Genomic DNA, 22,407 nt, shown 5'->3' on the forward strand with positions numbered 1-22,407 from the left:
CGTGCGACAAAACTTTTCTTTCAATATTGTAGACTTTTGGCAAACATGGAAGTGAGATATCATGTAATGATAGAAAACATAGGTGGAATATAAATGTCCAAACATGGAAGTGACTTCTGACATGATGATCAATAGCTCCAAATTGAGTTGAGCTCAAGAAATGGGTGAATTCCAGATGAAGTTTTAGTTAATAGTTAATATCTGTGTATACAAAAAAGATAATATTCATAGCAAGAATATAATTATTGACTGATCTCCATTAATAGTTTCTGAATAGCTTCACTTGTGAGGGGAACATACAAGCAATCATGACCATCAGAATGTTTTCGCGTCTTGACCAACTCATGATCTTTAAATTCCGTTAGGTGAGAGTTCAGAGTCACCTGACTACTTACAAGGAACCGCTCTCGGCAAATTGTGTATAAATCGCTTGCTGCCATCCCTGATTTAAGGAGGAATAACGATTTTTAAAAATTCAACGATATGCAAGTATGAACAATATTCAACAATATACAAATACACGACAAAGTGCAAAACAGTTACTCACCTTCTTCATCAGGATGAGCCAGTTGATACTCAGCAATAACTTTGAATACACTCTGGGCATTCGGCGTTAAACTTTGTAAAACTATTGCAGCTGTTTTTGCAGTCTGACCACTACCACTGTGTGCAAGAATGAGAGGAAAGAACGTTGTTTCAACCTTGTATGGCGCAAATGTTGGGACGTGATGGCAGCACCAGTTGAATTGTGTGTGGACCATCTTTTTATCCCATACTACAAAATAAAAACACAGATATTAGATATATCACCCTACAATTCTCAAAGAGAAGAGAAGAAGAGGATAAAAATACTTACGCAAAGATGCATTGACATGATCAATTGAAGCCACGATTTGAACATGAGAACAAGCAGCCATTCGTGCAAGAAGTTGTTGGTTATCTGAATCCCGTAAACCAGGTCCATCAATATTATGAATAACAACACACACGAAAGAATCGTTTTCCTCTTCCACTGATCCATCCAGAAAAGCAAACACATCTTCTATGGATTTAGAACTGAATGGTTGTTCAACTTTAGACAAGCTGCCTGTAGTTTTCCTTTTGCCTTTGATTTGGTCCCTTAAAAGTTCAGCCACTGCAACAATTACCTGTTTGATATTTACTGATTGAAGATAACCGTTGACTACAAGAACTGAATACTCTGTCAAAGTTGTTGAAGCAAAATCTTCAATCAAGGTTTTCTTTGATCCAAAACCATACATGAGAAGGCCAAACCCACACCTGAAATGGTAATAATGAAATTCAAAGTCATGATAAAACCATACAAGATCCTGCCTAAGTGTGTGTATGTCCTTGTTTAAATAAGACCAGCTATAGAGAAATTAATGTTCATAAAATCAATTCTTGATAGACTGGTTATTTAGTTAGCACACCATAATTGCAAAGTTCACCTTACAAGTTAGTGCTTCATGATCAAGCATTCAAGATAATTATCATCACATCATAATCTGATGAGCCTTGTCTTCTTCAAATCTCATGACATGGAAATCTTAGCTTAATAGCTTCTATTTGACATCATCAATCTTGATGCCAACTTTTTAATATTGGAGGTGAAGGAGTGATAATAGCCTGCCAAATAAGCTAAAGTTGCATAAAGTGGAGATAACACGCAAAAATCATGTTGTCTAATTGACATTGCTGTTCTAGGTGATAACTATTTTATCGGCAGGTCAAAGGTAAATCACATCAGAGCCTCTCACCACCAGACCTCAAAAACACTGCATAAACTGCAACAAACAAACAAAGTAACAATACAAGATCAACTAACAGAACCACAAAAAGGAAATGGCTATGCCCTCAAGCTAGTCCTGAATTCCTTTTTCTTTCAGGTCCAAATCTCACACATGTAACATCTCTGATCAACAAGTCACTCTATTTTTGTGCTTCAAGCTCGTAACAATTCCTCTCTTTACATTACTGAAAATACACCAGACGAGTTACTTTGCACAGATGGAAAGATGCAGAGTTCTTTTCACAACATCATAGGTTTTCCTCTCTGTGTGCCTGTGTCATTAAAAAAAATTTAGAGACCCCTTCAAGAGTAAACACAAACTTGAGGGTAAAGTCTAAAATCCAGGTGTAGAAGAACATGGGAAATTTCTGATCATTAACAACCAAGAACCTAGTCATTTCTAGCCCAGTATAAACTGGTAATAGGTTGGGAATTGTCCTACTCCAGTCCCCTCCAATAGAGGATACATTTCTGATGTAGCCTGCTGTAGTAGAACAAAAATGATAAGAAAATTGATTTCAAGTTTCAACAAAGCAGAAAACAGGGAAGAAGGCTATATTATTGCACAGCTTTGTCCTTGTTACAAAAGATAGGTGCTAATCTAAAAACATACATCCGCAAGTAAAATAAAATAATGGTAAAACTAGTACTCCCTCTATCCCTATCAAATCTTCTTCAGGCACATTTTTTTTTAGAAAGATGGTTACGAATAACAAAATTGTAAGGGGTTGAGACTTGAGACTTGAGACGTAAGACACTTGAAACAGAAAAAGTAGTAAGAAAAAAAAAGTGATGAAAACAAGTAGATTGCTTATATCAAAACTCACAGAGAACAGTATGTTAACCATACATAGGTATTAGGGTCAAATGTACAAGAACACGGCATGGCTCACAAGTAATGTATGGGGAAAAGATCCATGATGTAAAAGACATTTGCACGATCATAACATTCACACATATTTAAGATTAACTTGTTTGTTACTTGTTAAAATTATCGCAAGCACATTTGTGATTGAATTAATCACGGAGACAAATTAGCAGAAAAGAAAATAGCATAAAAAAAGATCCAAATCAAGTACAAAGATATAAAAAAATATGATGTATTGATCTTCCTTTTCCCTACAAGATGATAGAATATGAGGAAATACATGATTTGTTTTCTCTCATCCTATTTTTGTTGATTGCTTTTTTTTAGCATGTAAGTCAAAATAATAACGTAATCACCATAAGTTGAAACTTGAAAGCACTCAAGGTTTGCCTTTTATAATTATACTTCCTCTATTTCTTAATAGATGCATCGTATTGACTTTTCAAACTATTCACTTACTAACTTGACCACATTTATTACTAAATACGTAAATAATTTTTTTTTTGTATTTTTAATTGTTATTGGGTTAATCTCAATATATATTTTCAATATACCTAACTTTTATAATTTTTCATTAATACGTAATTAAAATTATTGATGATCAAAGTTGTGTAGAAAGTGAACATGATGCATCTATTGTTAAACGGATGAAGTATTAGAGTAGTGTAGAGTCAATACCATTGCCCATTCGCCCTTCAACAAAGCTCAATGGGTAGATCTTCTTTAGACATTGGACCATACGAGTACCAGAGATGAAATGAAGTATAAAATTTGATAAATGACAGTAAAACAAATATGAAGGCAGAGTCAGATTAAATGAGAAAGAAAGAAGAATGCCAACAAAGGAGAACGTACGGAACTATGAGACAATGCGAAAAAAAGGGCAGAGAAGCAAAAATTGAATAGCTGGTAACAAATAGGACCATGATCCAACTGCTTAAAATATCGTTACAAGTTTTATCCACCAGATCGAAATAATCAATAAACAAAATTCCTTAGTCTTTTTTTTCCTGGCATAACAAGTGCAAAGAGAACCGTAAACACAAATATGAAACCCAATATTTTAAGAGAAACGTGGATACCGTGATTGAATCCCGTCTATATCATTTCCTTTTGTGGCATTCTCTACACCAGATAAACACATAATTGCTTGGTGTCCTTGTGAAATATCTTTAATGCAAGTCTTCTACTCAACTCATAAAGCATGGAGCCTGTTCTAGAGAGACATTTATAAATAGTCTGCTCCAGGCTCATCCAGCAAAATTATTGCTTATACTACTAAACAATGGTGACCTCATTACAATTTTGTGAACTAGTTTTTATCATAAATGGATCGCTACACATTATAGCTGTTAAACGATTGGCCAGACCTCGATAATCTACAAAATTGGTGGGAGTGACCCAAATTATTAAGCCTAACTCCTAACAGAGGCATATGTTGCCACTAACATCAAAAAATGGATTATCTTAATAAGACTAGAAGTTTCCATAAGTATTGGGCAAAAATAGCATTTAAGAGTCTTCTTATTATGTCGGCAACATCAATGGAAGGTCCACATAGTAGTGGAAAGTTTTCCACCGCCATAATGCTCCCGTAAATAGGAATTGGTCATCAATTGCAAGCATAGATGCACATATGCACACAATACTACCTACACACAAGAAGTCATCCTCTCCATGCACTACAAGTCTTCCTCAATATAATTTATCCTTGTATTATCCACCTATTTACGAATTCACTACCCTTTGTACTACTACATTGTGAGTTTATCCTATTATAGTGAGAGTTGTAATTGTATTATTTCCCTAATAATTTAGGGTTCTTGTATTCTCCTACTTTTATATAGTGGATTTCCGGGGTGCTCGTCTGTGAGTTTTTTTGCCTCGATTTCAAGATTCATTAAATTGTGTGTCCATCTTTACGAGTTGTTTTGCCATATGGTTCCTCACAATTATTTATCCCTTCTCAATCTCTACATTTTTAATTTCCTTCTGTTGCGCACTCACAACCCTAAAAAATTGTAAAAATATCAACTCCTATTTCCCTATATTCAAAGACATGGAAGTGAACTACCATAATACTTCCTCCGTTCTTATCTAGTTGACACGTTTCTTAGTCACGTTTGTTATGTACATTTTTTATCATTTATATTTTTTTATTATGTAAAAGAAAAAATTATACACAGTTTTAAGACGAATTTAACAAGATCTACTATATGTCACCTTACGCATAAATTACAAAATCCGGTCAAAAGAGGGTGTATGAATAGTGCTAAAGTCAAATTGTGTTAACTAAATAAGAAGCAAGGAAGCAATAGATAATGCACATAGAAAAACATAACATATGGTAAGAGATACCTCAGTTCAAATACCCATTCCTGATATACACTTCTATAGCTACCTATCAATGCTTTAACTTCTTTGTCATGCTTCGGGATGAGATCGAAAGCCGTTGTTCTAAGTTCCTACAAGTGCATATAAACTTATACAATCAGAACAACTTAGAGGTATACCACAATATAAACTCCAGAAATGTTTCAAAATACCTCCTCAGCAACAAGATCAATATCACAGAGCTTGTGCGCTGATTTTTTCGCCGAAGTGCCTGATTCCTTCGCCAGGAAGTAATTCCTAGAGAACCCAAAGTCTTCATCTTCCACATCATTGATTTCCATTACCACTTTAGGGAAAAAAAGAATGCCCTCAAAAGTGAAAACCCTCAAATATTATAGCAGTCAATTTAACAAACAGGTGGTGTTCACTAATTAACGAAATTTCTGGGAAATCGAAATTCCAATTAAATAAAATTAATACAACTATTTAAATTCCGTAGCTTTATTAAACATGTAGGTTTGAGTTTCTCTTTGTTACCTCGAATTTTTGATTAAAATTTGACTCACTGGGAAAATTTGACAATCAGTAAATGCTTACCGGTGAATTAAGCAATTGAAGCAAAGAGAGACGGCAAAAATATTGCTCAGGCTATGAGCTTTAATATCACTACGCCGAAAGAAGAGGGTGCATTAAACTCCCGCGCGGTGGTGGATCTTGATTCAAATATTAGGAGGGCCAAGGAAATTTTCTTGGCAAATTTAAATCACATAAATACCATTATACTACTACAAATTGACTTCTTTTATCACCAAAAACCACCTGAAAGGTTGAAGATACATGTTTTAATCAATGAAAATACATAGAACCCATTACTCCTCGATTATTAAAACATACAAACGCCAAATTGTTTACCTAACTTAGAGTGTCTGACTGTTTTCTCTATCTCCAATTGATTCATTAACAAAAGACTTCAATAATATGTATATACAGTGTACTTACTCCAAAATTCCAAAAAGTCCAAATAATGTAGTCAAATTGCAAATTGAGTTCTACAATTGCTTCTTGCTAGTTGGAAGTGGCGGATTTTACAATTGCTTAAAAGGGTAGTCAAATTGCAATGGTAGTAGAATGGTCAAATTTCAATTGTAGTATAAAAGTATAAATAATGTCAAATGGCTAGTTAATTTGTGCTACTGCAGTTAAACGAAATAGTGGGAGCACAATAATGGTGCTTTTCTTTCATTTTTTAAGCGAATTTGGAACAATTTCAGAGGGGAACGACCGAACAAGCGATGAACCAAACTAGCGAAGAACACATAATTCACATTGGTATAAGGTTGTGAATTTGTGATTAAACATTTACACTCTATTACTCTAGTATAATTATCAATTGCATACATTAATTAATTAAATAGGAGATAAACTGCAAAAGAATGCAACAACAAGACAATAACAAATCTAAATTAATAAATTCATACCCTAATTCCTAATTGTTCAAATAAAAATATCCATCAAAATAGAGAATATGGGCATACCTTGAGATTGGAAGGTCCCCAATTGAGAATTTGGAAATTTGTGAAACAAAGATTCTTTATTTTTACTTTCTCCTCTTCCAGTTCTTCGAGCCTTCTTCTTTGTTGGACAATGGGAAACAAATTTTCAGCAATTTAAAAACCCAAGTACTAAATGCAGTACCAAAAATACCTAAATGCAGGACACTTCAATGATACTACAAATTCTATAAGACTAATATTACCCTTTCTCTACGGTCAAACTACACTTGAATTTTACACCCAATTAATCAAGAAAATCAAGAACACACTAATTCAAACAACCCATCAATCCAATTCGCAAGCAATTACAACTAAAAAAAGAACTTTCAATTAAAAAAGGGCCACTGTGAAAGAAGCTACACTTGAATTATACACCCAATTAATGTATTAGTTCCAATTGGTTTTCTTAATTTTTAAGATAATAACAAGTAATTATCTTTACGCTCTCAATTAAAGTTTACATACCTAGAAAACTTCGACGAACTCGTTCAGTATGAGAGAAGTGATGGAGATGGAGAGCAGGAGCGGCGGTCGGGCGGACTCGATTGAGAGGAGAGTGAAATATTTTTTAGGGAGAAGAGAGCGAATGACACTAAGGGTGAATTGAAGAGTTTGAATATCTTTTTTGTTTTAAACTGGATTATTTTTTATGTTTCATACTCCTATTTCTTGTATTAACTGAAGCTTTGAACTTCTGGATGCTAGTTCAATATTAGTGCGAATCCATCTCCAAGTGTTGCAATTTGTATAAAACATATTATCTCACTCAAATTTCATGTCCAAGCCCGAAAACCCCAAATTATACACAAATTTATCGTTCCTCTGCCTAAGGTACATGGAACCAAATTAAAAAAAAAACCTAAATTCACAATAATTATAGTTCTTTTAGCCCTAGTTTTGAAGGAAATTGGAAACCCTAACCCTTACAATTTTAATGGAGATGGGTCTATTTAATTCATCAACATGTTAATCTAGCTAGTAATTAAACCAAACCCCAGAAACCCTAACCCATTCAAGCACCTAGAAACCCAAACCAATTAAAATCATAAACAATTATTTGTAGCAATTAGCAAACATTGAATGGAGGAGAGAGAAGATGAACTAACCTTGAATATGAACCAGGCAGGGAAGCAAACAGTGAATGGAAGAGAAAGAATTGTGGGAAGTGTTCTTCAGGAGGACAGAGAAGTTGCAATGAGGAAAGAGAAGTTTCCTCTTTTTTTTTTTGAGTTCGAATTTGAGTGAACAGTTGCCCGTAACGGGATATGACTAGCAATTGTGTGGGGCAATGAAATACACCCTTTTGAAATTACTCATATACCCTCACTTGTGTCCATATGGACACAAGATATCATAGGTTTAGAAATCCTCTAGTACATAGAGGAAGTCTTGGTCACAAAGTGACTTATGTCCATCTGTATTTAGGTTTGGTATTTGGATGACGGCACTATCATTGGTGACACCTTGGTGGTGGGGAAGGTTCTGCAGTTAATTATGGAGGAAGGACCTTGTTTCAGGTTGCATCTCAACATGGACAAAACTAAAGTTTTCTAGCTTATAAAAGACTCTCAGCAGACTTGTGGGTATCTTTCCCCCTAATATTGCTCGACCTTTGCATGGTGTTAAGTTGCTTGGTGGTCCCACCGGTTCCAGTTCGATTTTTAGTGATGAGCTTGTGATGCAGAAGGTGACCAAGACCATTGTGCTTATGGATAAAGTTGCTAAGCTTGATGATCCTCAGTGTGAGTTATTGTTGCTTAGGGCATGTACCAAAGTTTCTAAACTCTACTTTGCTTTACGTACTCGTCCTCCTTGTGTTTTTGAGGCGGCTCAACGCACATTCGATAAGGCTCTTCGATCTCCCCTAGAGCGTATCTGGGCTGAGTTTGGCGAATGGAAGTGGCGACTTATCACCTTACCTTTTGTGTTTGGAGGGTTTGGTGTTTATTCCGCAAGTGATGTTCGAATAACCTAACTAAGGTAATAATATACTACTAGAAAAATGGGTTCTTAACACGCTTTGATAGGGGCGATTTCTAAACTAGTGCTGATAAAAGTCTCGTTGGGTACAATTTAGAGCGCTTAAAAAAAGCGCTCCAACAGTCACAAACTCACAATTAAGAAACGCGGGGTAATGAAAATATTAATTTGGGGGAAATGTTTAACTCCCTCTACCCCACAAACCCTAACCGCCGCTGATTAGCATTAGAAAATCTTTTTATATCTATCTAACTTCTCAATCATACAATATTTTTAATTTACTCTCTAATTTCTCTACAACAACTGTTCTTCCTCGTCGATTTCTGAAGGTAAATGTGCTCTAGATACATTATCTTTTCTCAAAATAAGCTTATAATTTTCTTTAATTTTGTTAATGTTTTCTTCAAATTTATTTCTCAATTACCTGTTTAAATCGTTCATGTTGATGGTTACGTTCTCAATCTATTCATTTCCCTAATTTTTTAAATATGATTTTCGATTGCTCTGAGTTTCTTTCATGATGTATGTTTCGCTGAATTTTGCTCATATTTAACACCATCAGCTTGTTGTTTTTCCCCTATTCTGCATTTCTCGTATTATTCACTTTCTATTAGAATTTCACACAAAAAAATTCAATTTTTCAGCGACAATACACATCAAAGTTTCTTTCGGATAATTAACTCATCATCCTCAACTCACTTCATGTATCTGGATTGGTGTAGAGTAGGCGATTGAACGAGGGAAAGATTTTGACTTTGGTATTTGTAGTTTATGGGATTTATTAAATTATATGTTGCGCTTTGTTTATGGTATTTGTTTTGTAAGCTAATTAATTCCTATATGCAATCTTTGTCTCTTATTTGTTCTAAGTGGGCCTTGTCTCTTATTAATATTTTTGGTATGTCTCACATAAAGCTTTGTTTGATTTGCCACAGTGAGGATACTTCTTCTCTTGGAATTGGCTTTGGCATTTGTCCATAAAATTAGTTGATGGATCTTCCAGTAAAGGTTGGATGATTCCTAGTCTTGATAAATTAACAGTAATCAGTATTGGTAAATAAGATTTGCTAGTTGATGACTCTTAATTTGTTTTTTGTATTTGCAGATTAGCTTTGACAACTCAAGAAATGGAATGTGAAGGAAGATTCAAATTAACTAATCGTTTAATGTCACTACAAAGATTACGTGTAACTTGTGTTCAGATGTGTATACAATTTAGTCATTAGTTCAATGTATTGAACAAAGTTTATTATTCAGTGTATTTTAAGTTCAAATGTTGTACTTTTTTCTTAAAGGTTGGGAGATTCGTGAGATGTATTCCATGATATTTGTACAACTTTGTTTACTACTCAATTAATGATAATGTTTATAAAATTCATTTGGGAAGTGTATTGTTCTTTCAGTTTAATTTCAAGAATTATGTCTTCTTATACTGAAAATATGAGGCCCGTGTAAAGATACAATTAGGTGACAATGAATTAGGCAGTAGTAGGAAATCTAGGGGCACTTCAAAAGTGCGGTAGCAACGCTAATAAGTGCCTCAAAAGAATGACAAAAAGCGCATCAGAGTTGCAACGCTTTTGAGTACTTATACCGACGCTACGTAAAAGCACCTCAACAGGATCTAGCGGCATAGGAAAAGTTGACGCTTTTGCGAGCGTCGGTATAAGTACTAGCAGCGCTTTTTAGCGTCGTAATAAGACTTTTTCAAGCGCCGCAAGAGCCCTTTTACGTACTAGATAAGAATAATATACAGCTAACAAACCCTTAAAACAAGAGCCAGTCAAAGAAGAAAAAAGGCCATTTTTCAGTACTCAATACTCTCTACAAGAAGTAACTGTCAATATAGGCAAAAGTATCTGTTACAGACACTGATGAAGGTATTCTTGACAGTCCAAAGAGGCAAGAGGAAGCAAGGTGACATATAAGTAATAAAGTCAAGAGTTCACACTTCACAATATGCCATCATCACTCTACTTTCAACAACCCTTCAGCTACATAGGTGCACTACTTATCAACATACAGAACACTTCCTACTCTAATGATGAAAATAGCAGGAAGTTTCAGCAAACCCAGCACAGAAGCATCAAAATTTAGTACAAAGATTATATATTATCCTATTAGGCCCTTAAAATTTCATTTCCGGTTGGCACATAACTATTTCTCAGCCATAAATGGGCATTGGGAGGTAAGCCGCTTTAATATGAATGTAATTTCTCATTGAAAATCGACAAATTATATTTGAACAACCATCCACCCAACACCAAACACAACAAAATTCATCAAAAGACAAAATTATCTAAAAAATTCAATCAATTTCTGAAATTATCAATTCAAAGGTAAGTATTATTAAGTAATCGGTTGCAAAAAAGTGGAATTTGTCAAAAGAATTGCAGTTGGGTAAGAAGAGAACCATACCTGAAGAACAAAAAGGGGAAGCACGAAACCCTAGCTAACACGACGCACCGAGGAGAGCGACAGAAAACGTGTTGCGAGTCCTCGGTGGAGAGAGACGCGAAAGACGGGTCAGTGGTATTACGGTGATTTTTCGGAGTAGTGTGAGACTGAGCCCTAAAACCGAAAAGTAGAGAAGAAGGGAGGAAGGCGAGAGAGTAAAATATTTGAGTTTTGTGCAATTATTTTGAGTAATGAATCAATATAGCGGGCAAAATGAATAGTTTGAGTGGTTAATGAAATTTTTGTTGACTTCCTTTCCTAAAAATAAAATTTATTTAAAAATAAATTAAATTTTGCTACGGATTCATATTTCTGTCTCTAACTTGCAACGGAAATAAGTATTTCGTCTCTACATTTAGCTACGGAGTTTCCATTTCCGTCCATAGAAAAATCAGAAACAGAATATTATTTTTCCGTCGTTAATTTAGAAACGAATTAATTCCGTCTCTGATGTTCCTTTGTTATACAGCCGATTTATATCCTACGTGGCGCTCCAAAAAAACTCCCCTTTATATATTAAATTTTAACCCGTACGAATGTACGATGCACGAATATTTAAATTTATTAAGTTAAAATAAAATAAAACCTATATGCACCAATTGCTATATTTTTATATTAGATTAGAATAAAATATTTCCGTCGTTGCACGGGTTTTTATTAAAAAATCTGAATTATTAAATATGATATCTCCGGTTTTTCTTCAAACAACGTATTATCTATAATTCATACGAAGTATAATAAATTGGATGGTACTAAATTTTGATGCCAAGAGATACATATAAAATCAATCAAACCTATAAGTGACATTTAATAATTTTATAGGATTCCATTAAAAAAATATAATATTTTTGTTGAGTTGAATTCTCAAGGTTGAAACCTAAGTTAAGCCTTGATGTTAAACAACACTAAAATGTGTTTAATAATTGAAAGGTTTGCACATACTAAATACTACATATGTAGTAAACCTAGAGTATGATCGACAATTTCTTACGATTTTAAACCCTGCTTATATGGAGAACTATCATATATATAATTAATTAATAAGGAATGGAAAAATACTTAAGGTCTGTTTGGTAAGCTATTTCAGTTAGCTTAAATCATTAGGTGCTAATATGATAAGTCACCTAAAACAATTAGGAGTGTTTGGCAGATAGCTGAAATAAAATATAAGGTGGAAAAAGTGATTGATATTGAAACGTTAATCTGATTAACGTTTGAGTTTCAGCTCCTGATATTATTATTTTCTTTAAAAAATAATTGATAATAAATTCCTAAATAATTGATAAACCCCTAATAAAAGGTTATACGTCATTACGTTGTATTTCTTTGGGTAAAAAATATCGGCAGACTCGACTCTCTAGCACTCGGCAGTCGTATTGGGTATGTGATGCTTCCTTTTACTTCTCTATATATTTCTTTTTTTCTTATTGTTTTTCTTTGAGTTTGATTTTTGATGGTAAATTATATGATGAGTTGTTGTTAATTTTACTACTTTGATTCTTATCCTTTTTATTGTAAATCTAGATGTTGTTTTGGAGTTTTTGGGGTTCGATTATGGTTACAACTTGGGAATTGACGCAAGTAAAGGAACAAAAAATTGTTGATTACGGGAAATTGTTGCAATTAGATTACAACAAGGGACATTGACTCAATACAAAACTAAAAAAAAAAATAGAATTGGATTTGGGACATTAACGCAAGCACCTTAAGAAAATTGAGTACTCCCTGCAATTAGGCAAGCAATGAGGTTTTAGTGTTAAGGGGGTTATCATTCGTATAATATCAACTAACATTATAAAAATTATAATTCGTATATTTATTTTATTATTCTTACAAAAATAATAATTATAGATGTCAAAATATATAAAATGTCAATTAAACTACTAAAAGTTCCAGGTACTTATAAAACTAATTCTACCAAACAGACAATACAAACAGCTACCTTATCAGTTTCAGCACCTTATCAGTTTCAGGTACTACATTATTAGTTTCAGCTGCCTTATCAGTTTCAGCTCAATTTCAGCTAGTGTTGCCAAACAGAGCCTTAGTACTAAAATTTTAAACTTGTTAAGAAAGAAAGTATAGTTAATAGATTGCGCTACACATTCTTCTGGATACTTAGTAAATTAAAAAAAATATTAAAAAGAAAAACAAAAGTATAGAAGGAGAAACCAAACAAAACCAAAATAAACATATAGTTGAGGGAGCCACGATATATGATGACGCTCCATCCCCCGCGAGAATACAAACCCGAATCCCAACACTACACTTACACTAAAACTATGCTAAATCTAAATTATAAACAAATGCACACAAAACTAAAAAATCTAAAACTAAAAAAAACTAAAAACCTAAAAAAATAAATTAATAATATAATCAACAGAATATACAACTAATAAATCAAGAACGAACTAAATAAAACGTAACAATTAATAAACCATATACAATCTAAGCAATTTGTAAACAGTGAAGAAGGCACATTGGTCTATTTTTTAGGAATGTGTTTTTTGGTTGGGAAAAAACCGCATCCGGAATTAACACGTGTCATTACTGTTGTTTCTTTTAGTATATAGTAAAGTAATAGATAGATATTAGATTAGATTTGAATTAAATTTCATTTTAAATTTATTTTTTAATTACTTTCTAATCAAATTCTATCCTCTTAAAAGATAAAGAATCTAGAGCCTTATTAGTATTTTGGAGTACAAGAGTAGTAATCGCACGGCTATTCATCAGACAGATCACGACTGAAGCACAACCTCACCAACGTTTTTCTGCTAATCTCGTTTTCCCCAATCTCGCCTTTCTAGGTAAATTCCTTAATCTCTTTGTAATTTTTAATTTACTTCTACACAGGGAGTACTACGTATTTATATTTTTATTAAATTATGAATTTATGAGCATACAATTACGGATCGGAGTAGTACTTCTTAAATCCTTAAGTTTAGAGTTTGTATTTACCAAACGCCGTATTCATCTCATACTATTTCTCTGCAGTTAGGTTCGAATTCCTGTTCATCAGAGGGAGTATATAATTAAAAATAAATCATTATAATTAATTTATTGTATATTCTGATTAATCTTTTTTAGATAATCTAAAATCTAACTATTGCACGTTTAGTATTCTGTTAGGATTAGTATTTATGTTTCCTATCTTTGCTAGATTTTAATAATTATTCGCTATTTTTGTTATGTTTTTCAGAGCACTCCCATTAATGAGTAAAAAAAAAATCTCACCACTCTTTCTCTACCATTTTCTTACTCCTCCACATCATTTTTCTCACAAAATTTTTTTTTCACAAATTTGCATCCCATTCATGAGGAAAAAAATATTTCCTCACCACTCTATCTTCTACTATTCACTATACCCCACCACATTTTATTTCTCCAATATACTTCATCTATTATGTATTTATTTTAATGTTCATTCATTTATGTTAATTATTTAAATATTTATTAACACTTAATTAATTTTTTTTTTGGTAATTAAAATTAATGAAAATTTTGGTAATAATAATTTTTATACTCAACGTAATGATGTACTTTTTACCTTTTATGTCCAATAAATAGATTTAATAGAAAATAATTAATTAATGTAGATAATATATCGAAACACAACTTAAATTGCATTACATTACTTGAATAAGTTGAGCACTACAACATTTAGAACATATTACAGAGCGATTTCCTTCAATATTGTGTAAAGAACGTCAAATTCTCAAAATGTGCCACTTTTTAACTTAATTCCCACCATACCGTCCACGTCAGCATTAAAACCGGTCTTTTTTTTTTCAACCAAGCGACACTAAACCGCTATCTCAGGTAGCGGTTGACTTAAGTAAACCGCTATCTGAGATAGCGGTTTATAATCACGTACTATTTATAAATGGTAAAAAAAATAAAAATAACCGCATCAGCTAGGGGTCGAACCCACAACCTTCTGTTTAGGAAACAAACGCTCTATCCACTGAGCTACAAACACTAATGTTGATAAGTTAAATTTGGAAATGTTTATAATTAATATTAATAAATGGTTAAAAAGAAATAAACACATCAGGTAGGATTCGATCCCATGACCTCCTACGTAGAAACAACCCACTCTATCCACTGAGCTACAGACACAATTGATGTCACAAGAGGTTACTTCTAAATTATATTTCTATTTAAACTGTAATTCATATTAAAAATAATTTACAATTAAGTAAACCGCCATCTGAGATAGCGGTTATGTTTTAATGCAAACCGCTATCTGAGATAGCGGTTTATAACATTGAACCGCCATCTCAGATGGCGGTTTGCTTTAAAACGAAACCGCTATCTCATATGGCGGTTCAATGCTGAACCGGAAAAAAAAAATTATTTCTCTTTCTCCCTTGCTTACGTGGACGGTATGGTGGGAAATAACTTAAAAAGTAACGTATTTAGGGAATTATTGGATCTTTATGCAATATTGAAGGAAATCGCTCCATATTACATGGATGGACTAAAAAACTTCATAAAGCCGAAGTATAATATGTTAAAAAACATCTAAAACCATATTAAAATACGTTAAAAACATCATACAACCAAATTAAAAAAACGTTGAACATATCATAAAACCAAATTAAAAAACATTTAAGAATCTAAAGAGGCATTAAAATGATAAATCTTCTTCGGCATATGAGTTTAATTATTATTATTATTTGATCCATATTTTTCCCAAATGTGCTCGATCAAATCATGTTTTAGAGCGTCATGAATTCGGCTGTCACGCAAACGTCATGATTTTTTTTTTTTTTTTTATAAATTATTTTTGCCTAAAATAGCCGTTACAAAATATAATCGTTACAAAAAACAGTTCTTTTTTTCTATTGGCTAACAGTGACACGTGGCAGCGTGTGATTCGCAGCCACCACGCGCACAGTCAGCGTGAACAGTAAATTAAATTTTTTTTTTTTTTTTTTTTTGAGTTTACGTACAACTGCCAACAAAATTGAAAAAAAAAAAAAGATAAAGTAAGTGGGGGGCCCACTACCAATCCCACGCAGCTTCCTCACCGAAATCTCACACTCATATTTTTACACTGTTTCCTCGTGAGTTTTCTCGTGAGATTTATCTACACACTCATGATTTTTTTTTATCTCACCAAATAGTGTAGTAAATTCTCGTGAGATTTTTGGTTTTCCTCACCATTGGGAGTGCTCTCAATACAATTCAGATTAATCTTTAAAGTTTTTTTTTTTTTTTTTTTTTTTATGAACCATTAAGGTGTGTAATCAGTAATGGGCAATTGTCTCGTACACAAAGGACGTGCACCCTTGATAAACAAAGGGTGTGTAGACAAGGACCGAATTTCGCAGTTGCCGGAACACAATCTTATAAACAAAGGGTGTGTAGACAAGGACCGAATTTCGCAGTTGCCGGAACACAATCTTATAAACAAAGGGTGTGTAGACAAGGACCGAATTTCGCAGTTGCCGGAACACATGATCCACCAAATTCTATCATATGTTCCTGTAAAAGATGCTGGTCGAACATCTATTCTATCCAGGTACATGAGAACAGTATGCACTTCTTACAACATTTTCAAATTTTTGCATTATGATCACAACTCTTTTGCACTACAATTACTACTTTCTGGTGAAAGTGAAACCCCTGATATTTGTGAAATAAGGGACAAATTCATGGATTTTGTGGCTACTAACTTGGTTCGAATAAACCATGAAAAGTCTGCAGTATTCAAACTTAAATTGGATTTGGCTGTACTTGACGACGAGTTTGAACATGTTGATCGGTTAATGTATTTGGTTGGAAAAACTAAGGTTGACAAATTGTGTGTTTCTGTGCAAACAAAAGACTCTCGTTGGTATTGTAGGGAGGTGTTTGAGGGAGATTTATGTTACGAATTCCCCTACCAGGTTTTACTGGCTTCAAATTGGTTACAATCCCTTAGTGTTCGATGGTGCAAGTTTACAAGTACCAACCTTATTAGCTACAATGTCGGCAACTTTTCTTCCCTGCGACAGATATGGTTGTCACATGTTATGCTGGGTGATGAAGCATTGAGTAACTTAGGTATTTGTTGTCCAAATATTGAACATCTAGAGTTTGATGATTGCGCGTTTTGGTTTGAAACCCTTGAACTTTCGAAATTTCCTAAGCTAAAGAAGGCTTCTTTTAATGGTGGACCACAACATAGCAGGCTTCGTAATGTTAACAATACAGGAACTAACCAGCTTGAGAGTTTTCATCTTTGTATTTTTAATACGGAATGGGTGATCAATCCAGATAATACTTGTAGTAGTAATATCAAAAATCTCGAACTTTATTGCTCCGTTAACGTGCCTAGTCTGTTTGAAGACCTTACAACGACATTTCCACTCATTGAGAAAGCAAGTATTAATGGTTTAGATAGGATGAAAGCCTCTAATTATCATTTGAAGAGTTTAGATTTATCAATCGTTAATTCACTTAAGAAGATTTATGTAGATTGTCCAAATTTGAATGATTTCAGTTATTCAGGTTTGGTGTTGGAGGAGCTTTATATCGACTGTCCAAAACTAATTTACTTCCGCTATAGTGGGTGTAAGAAGATTCCAACGTTTATTTATCTTAACGTACCAACTACTATACAGAGGATACACTTTAATTTTAACGTGTGGTCTGGTATTAACTCGTCGTGGTTCATCAGCTTAAACAAGTTTGTAGAGATGATAGGAGTACACCAACATGTTTACCTACATCTTGATGTTTGTCGTTTGGAGTTGGTACGTGCAATAGTTGTTTCAGATCTTTGATTACTCAACTTTGAAAATCATTGGTGTTAATTAATGATGTGTTTTTTTGGTTTGGCTTTTGCAAGGCTGAATTTATTCTGGATGAATTTGAAGCAACTCAGATTTTCCAAAATAATGTTCACCTAGATCTGCGGATAATATACAGTTGTAACATACAAAATCCAGTTGCTCTTGTAGATGGCTTGATTTGGAGTATCCATCCGAGTACGTTGAGTATTGAGGGTGGTTGTTATGAATTTATCAAGGTAACACACTAACACATTACTCCCTCTGTTCCTGAATTTACATACAGTTTTTTTAAGGTTATGCATACAAACAGATAAGTTGTCACAAACAGTTTAAATAGGCGGTCATGTGCATGGCATGTGACAGTCAACGCCGGAAATTGGGTTTGATCGCCGGAAAATGGGTCTTGGTCCCTAGTTACAACAAAAAACATGATTTGGGTCCTATCTCACAACTTTTTTTTTTAAAAGGTCATTTGTCACAATTTTTGGATTATAAAAGGTCCTTTCTGACAAAAATTCCTAAATTTAAAAATAATACTCCCGTTCCTAAATGTTCTTCCTATTGCACATTTTACATCGTTAATATCTCTAGTTACGTGTTATCAAAAATTATAAATTTTTCATATTGTTCAAGTATTAATTGTGAGGAATCAAACAAGACACCCCCGTATGACTATGTTTTTTCTTATATATTGAACATAATTCAAAATATTCTTTTCAATTGTGAATAGTGTCAAAATTCCAAATGAGAAGAACATTAAAGAACAAAGGGAGTACGTATAGTAAGTGCAATGATATTGTAATATGGAACATAGTAAAAATAAAGGTATAACTCAGTTAGGAGAAACGAGAATAGATGTTAATTTGATTATTTGTGTTCCCTTTGGATTATCAGGACTTGTGTGGAAAACTAGGTATTAAAAAAAGTGAAGATGAATCATGTTGTGAGCAGCAAGAGTCATGCAGTAAATATTGGTGGCATAATATCAAAGACTTTGAAGTTAAGCACCAAGATAAAGACATGAAGGAGAAGTTGATATCTTTGCCTGAGCTGTACCAAGACTACCCAGATTACATACCTAGAAACAAGTCTTGTTTCAAATTTCAGTGGCGCTCTTGTATCAACTTGATTCAAAATTCCTTGATCCTACACTAATAATTATGGCAATGTACATGGAGTTTGGTTAACGCATAGTTACTTTTATTTTTCCGTTTGATAATTCTACTCTTTAGAAAAACAATGTGTGGAAGGAAATCGATTTTATGGTATGCTTAATGAGCAACACAAATTTTCAAAGAAATATATGAATTTGTCAGAGAATAAGACTTTTACAGTCTGTGTATCCTCCATTATCATACATTGTGTTACATGACAAACTTTCAAGTTGTTACATTCCTATCAAGTAATTAAAGATTTAGGGTGGGGATCCCTATAACCTACCGGCCTTCCCTCTTCTCCCAAGGGAGGCCAATTGTAATGGAGGCGCGATTTTCTAGCGTCTACACCAGTGGCGGAGCTAGGTAGGTGCAAGTGGACCCCCAAAGAAAAATTGGGAAATTTTTTTATAGCTGAGAGCTAATAGACCTTATATTGTAGGACTGATCTCTTAGGTTATACTACACATAAGAAACCGCGTACACTATGGGGATAATCGTAAGTGACCAGTCTTCTGAAACAACTGGACTCTTAGAGTTTTGAAAACTATGGGGATAATCCTAAGAGACCAGTATTTAGAAATAATCCGCCTCTTAGAATGTCGAATTAAGCACACAGCCTCTTAAATTAAGTTATTCTTTTCACCACGCATATGAAATAAGTAGAGAATAATTGTAATAATTTTGCAGGTACTTGATTGTAATATGAATATTTATTAATTTTAGGACTGTACATTTTTTTACTAATATATTGTGTTTGGTGGAAGATCATCAGACACAACACACTAAAAATCCTGGATACGTCACTGCCGACACCCCGAAAAAAAAAATCCTGGCTCTGCCACTGGTCTACACAGACTTCAAAACTAACCATAGCTCACAAAGACAACTGATCTGATCTTGGTGGTTGCCAAGCCATTCAAAACCAGTCTTCGTTGAGGAGAGATGTAGACCTTTCAATCGAATCACTCTTATGATTTTATGACGGATATTTAGTGATGTAGGTTTTTTCCGGATGATGATATGTACACGTTTCAAGGAAGTGTCTGGTACAGGCTGGCACGTTCCTCATCACAACATGCAAATCAAAAATATTCCCTTAAGCCGAAATCATTAGATTTTCTTCGTGACGCTCTAATAATTAAGCAAATATTATTATAACTAGTAATTATAAAGGTAATGTTGAAACGGATGTAGTACTTAGAAATAGTCCTACATGAATTGAAGAAATATCCAACCCCCACGTACATCTTCGGCAACCCATCCATCATCCGTAAAATTCTTCATCCACATCCTATCAATCTATCATCCACGGGTGATTCAGGTGGATCGGGTGTAAATCGGGTAAAATATATTTGAATAATATAAAAAAAACAACAACTTATAGTGACACATTTGCAATTAGGGATCATTAATCCATATATAGTACATGTGACTATTTTTCTTTTTCAAAAACCATAGCATGAATTTTACAATACTTTAGATTTATCTTTGTGTTATCATAGCAAGGGAACGCAATATTTTGTGTTACGCTTATGTCTAGTATAGTTTTATTTACAATAATAAAGATATTATGAAAGTGATGGATCGGGTGGTGGGTTGGATGCACCTTCATCCATATCCGACCCACTCGTCATCCATCCATCCATCATCCGTCATCCACTTATTTTCAGGTTTTAGTCCGTATAATCCGGATCGGGTGGTGGATATATACATCGGGTTCGGTTGAAATTGTCAACTCTATTTAAAACTTTAAGTTACATAGTATAAAAAAAGAAAAAGTAAAGTGCAACTATATTAATGCGAACGGTGCAATATTTTAAATAAAAAGTTCTACAATACGTACTCCCCCCATCCCTTTTTATTCTTTACTTTTTCTGTTTTAGATGTCTCATCTTAATGTTTACGTTTTGAATATTTCCTTTTAAATTGTTGCATAAATGTCCTTAATATTCTATACAAGTGATTATTTTAATCAACTAAATTTATTGGGGCACTAAACATTTCACACTTTCCCACTTAGACATTAAATCTTGTACACTTTCTCAATGTCATATTTTGGATGAAAATAAAAACATTATCAAGTAACGTAATTTGCATTGTTTAAATAATAATAAAAAAAAGAATTTTTATCAACATTAATTTGTTCTTAAATCGTGTACGTGATATCAAACGTAAAAGAATAAAAAGGAACGCAAGGAGTATTATAAGCACAATTGTTTTTCCCTTAAAAAGAATAAAAATATAAGCATGATGTTTATTAATGTATGATACGCAATTAAATTATCAACACTAGAAGGTTATTGGTACTCTAGGGGTGTAATTTAAATAAAAAAATTAAACAGTGAATAAGTCGTAAGGGCAAATGGGTAATATAAGTTACAAAAATACAAATAAATGAGGGAGAATTCAAATTGAACTTGTAACCTATTGTGCAAAGGCAGACTACCATCTTCCATTCTTCCCTTCTCTCACCTTCCTTTATTTGTTTTTCCACAAGAAAATGAGAAACGTTAACCACTACGTATAAAGAAGTACGGAGTACTACTTCGTACCTCCTTTTTTTTTTGTTTTTTTGTTTTTTTTTTTTTTTTTAATCCTATTTGAAGATAGATAATTTTTTTACCATGGGTATATACAACAAAAAAAAACATAGTCGTCTGTTAAATTTTGTTAGATTTGACCTGTAGTTCAAAATATTATTTTTTAACTTTTTATAACATATAGTTGAAAATATTATGTTTCACTGTATGCATTGGAAATTGTGCATAAATATAAATGAGACGCATAAAATGAAAAGGATGTAGTATATTCCCCGTAAAAAATTAACAATCACAAAGTTCATGAAACTATCACACGACAAAAACTGAAAACATAATCTTAAGATAATTTAATTGACTGCAATTCGAATAACCCCCCCCCCCCCCCCCAAAGTTACACATTCGATCCGTAAGAGCACATAAAATCCGTAAAAATATTATTTAATATAACTCAGACCGATTAGACTTTGCTTGTCTGTAAAGCTGTAACTCTGTAACTGATTGTAGACCCGGTTTGACAACCGTACTTATTTTAGTTATTTGTACCAATTAGTAATTACTACTCCGTAATATAAAGCCCAATGAACAATGGATATTCATATTCCTTTATTAGCCCAACTACTGTTTACGTTTATGTACTTGGTTTATCACTTTATCCGTCATTCACGGTTTTTACAAAAATATATAAATTAAATAGATATAAAAGTTCAACAAGCGGGGATAGCTCAGTTGGGAGAGCGTCAGACTGAAGATCTGAAGGTCGCGTGTTCGATCCACGCTCACCGCAATTTTTGAACTTTTTTTTGGGCACATTTTTAAATTTCTAATTTTTTTTTAAGATTTTGCTTTTAAGCAAATGTTACTCCCAAACAATTTTGATTAATATTACTTTTGACAATAAGGTGTAATCATCCTACAAATTTTTTTAGATTTTGCTTTTAAGC

General features: G+C 33.3%; 2 protein-coding genes and 1 non-coding gene across 7 annotated transcripts; 2 read left to right on the forward strand and 1 right to left on the reverse strand.

Annotated features, from left to right (window-relative positions):
• Nucleotides 1-64: 64 nt before the first annotated feature.
• Nucleotides 65-11,143, reverse strand: LOC110782169 (origin of replication complex subunit 2). 4 transcript variants are annotated; one of them, XM_021986288.2, is made up of 8 exons: nt 10,946-11,143; nt 6,530-6,623; nt 5,592-5,813; nt 5,207-5,340; nt 5,019-5,125; nt 857-1,281; nt 548-775; nt 65-442 (listed from the first exon to the last, which is right to left on the reverse strand). In XM_021986288.2, exons 4-8 carry the CDS (start codon nt 5,333-5,335, stop codon nt 243-245), a joined length of 1,089 nt encoding a protein of 362 aa, XP_021841980.1. In that variant the 5' UTR covers nt 5,336-5,340; nt 5,592-5,813; nt 6,530-6,623; nt 10,946-11,143; the 3' UTR covers nt 65-242. The 4 variants fall into 4 exon arrangements, with proteins under 4 accessions (XP_021841980.1, XP_056693712.1, XP_021841978.1 ...); XM_056837734.1 differs by having other exon boundaries at nt 6,530-6,626; XM_021986286.2 differs by lacking the exon at nt 5,592-5,813 and having other exon boundaries at nt 10,946-11,142.
• Nucleotides 11,144-13,624: 2,481 nt separating this feature from the next.
• On the forward strand, nt 13,625-19,124 carry LOC130468088 (uncharacterized). Of its 2 annotated transcripts, XM_056837737.1 has the most exons (6): nt 13,634-13,794; nt 16,232-16,514; nt 16,882-17,038; nt 17,486-17,730; nt 17,826-18,005; nt 18,664-19,124. In XM_056837737.1, exons 3-6 carry the CDS (start codon nt 17,008-17,010, stop codon nt 18,922-18,924), a joined length of 717 nt encoding a protein of 238 aa, XP_056693715.1. In that variant the 5' UTR covers nt 13,634-13,794; nt 16,232-16,514; nt 16,882-17,007; the 3' UTR covers nt 18,925-19,124. The 2 variants fall into 2 exon arrangements, with proteins under 2 accessions (XP_056693714.1, XP_056693715.1); XM_056837736.1 differs by having other exon boundaries at nt 13,625-13,794; nt 16,882-17,730.
• Nucleotides 19,125-22,177: 3,053 nt separating this feature from the next.
• On the forward strand, nt 22,178-22,250 carry TRNAF-GAA (transfer RNA phenylalanine (anticodon GAA)). Its single transcript has one exon. It is a non-coding gene; the product is annotated as a tRNA-Phe (tRNA).
• The last annotated feature ends 157 nt before the right edge of the window (nt 22,251-22,407 follow it).

Source organism: Spinacia oleracea, chromosome 2, assembly GCF_020520425.1.
Source record: "Spinacia oleracea cultivar Varoflay chromosome 2, BTI_SOV_V1, whole genome shotgun sequence".
Classification (NCBI taxonomy): Eukaryota; Viridiplantae; Streptophyta; class Magnoliopsida; order Caryophyllales; family Amaranthaceae; genus Spinacia; species Spinacia oleracea.

What these genes read in the sequence shown, in the direction of transcription:
- LOC110782169 (XM_021986288.2), bottom strand. Translation starts at nt 5,335, where the DNA reads ATGGAAATCAATGATGTGGAAGATGAAGACTTTGGGTTCTCTAGGAAT. An exon ending in TTGATCTTGTTGCTGAGGAG is followed by an intron (nt 5,126 to 5,206) that starts GTATTTTGAAAC and finishes ATGCACTTGTAG; the next exon opens with GAACTTAGAACAACGGCTTT. An exon ending in GAATGGGTATTTGAACTGAG is followed by an intron (nt 1,282 to 5,018) that starts GTATCTCTTACC and finishes TTACCATTTCAG; the next exon opens with GTGTGGGTTTGGCCTTCTCA.
- LOC130468088 (XM_056837736.1), top strand. Translation starts at nt 17,008, where the DNA reads ATGCTGGGTGATGAAGCATTGAGTAACTTAGGTATTTGTTGTCCAAAT. An exon ending in ATGTTTGTCGTTTGGAGTTG is followed by an intron (nt 17,731 to 17,825) that starts GTACGTGCAATA and finishes GGCTTTTGCAAG; the next exon opens with GCTGAATTTATTCTGGATGA. An exon ending in GTTGTTATGAATTTATCAAG is followed by an intron (nt 18,006 to 18,663) that starts GTAACACACTAA and finishes TTGGATTATCAG; the next exon opens with GACTTGTGTGGAAAACTAGG.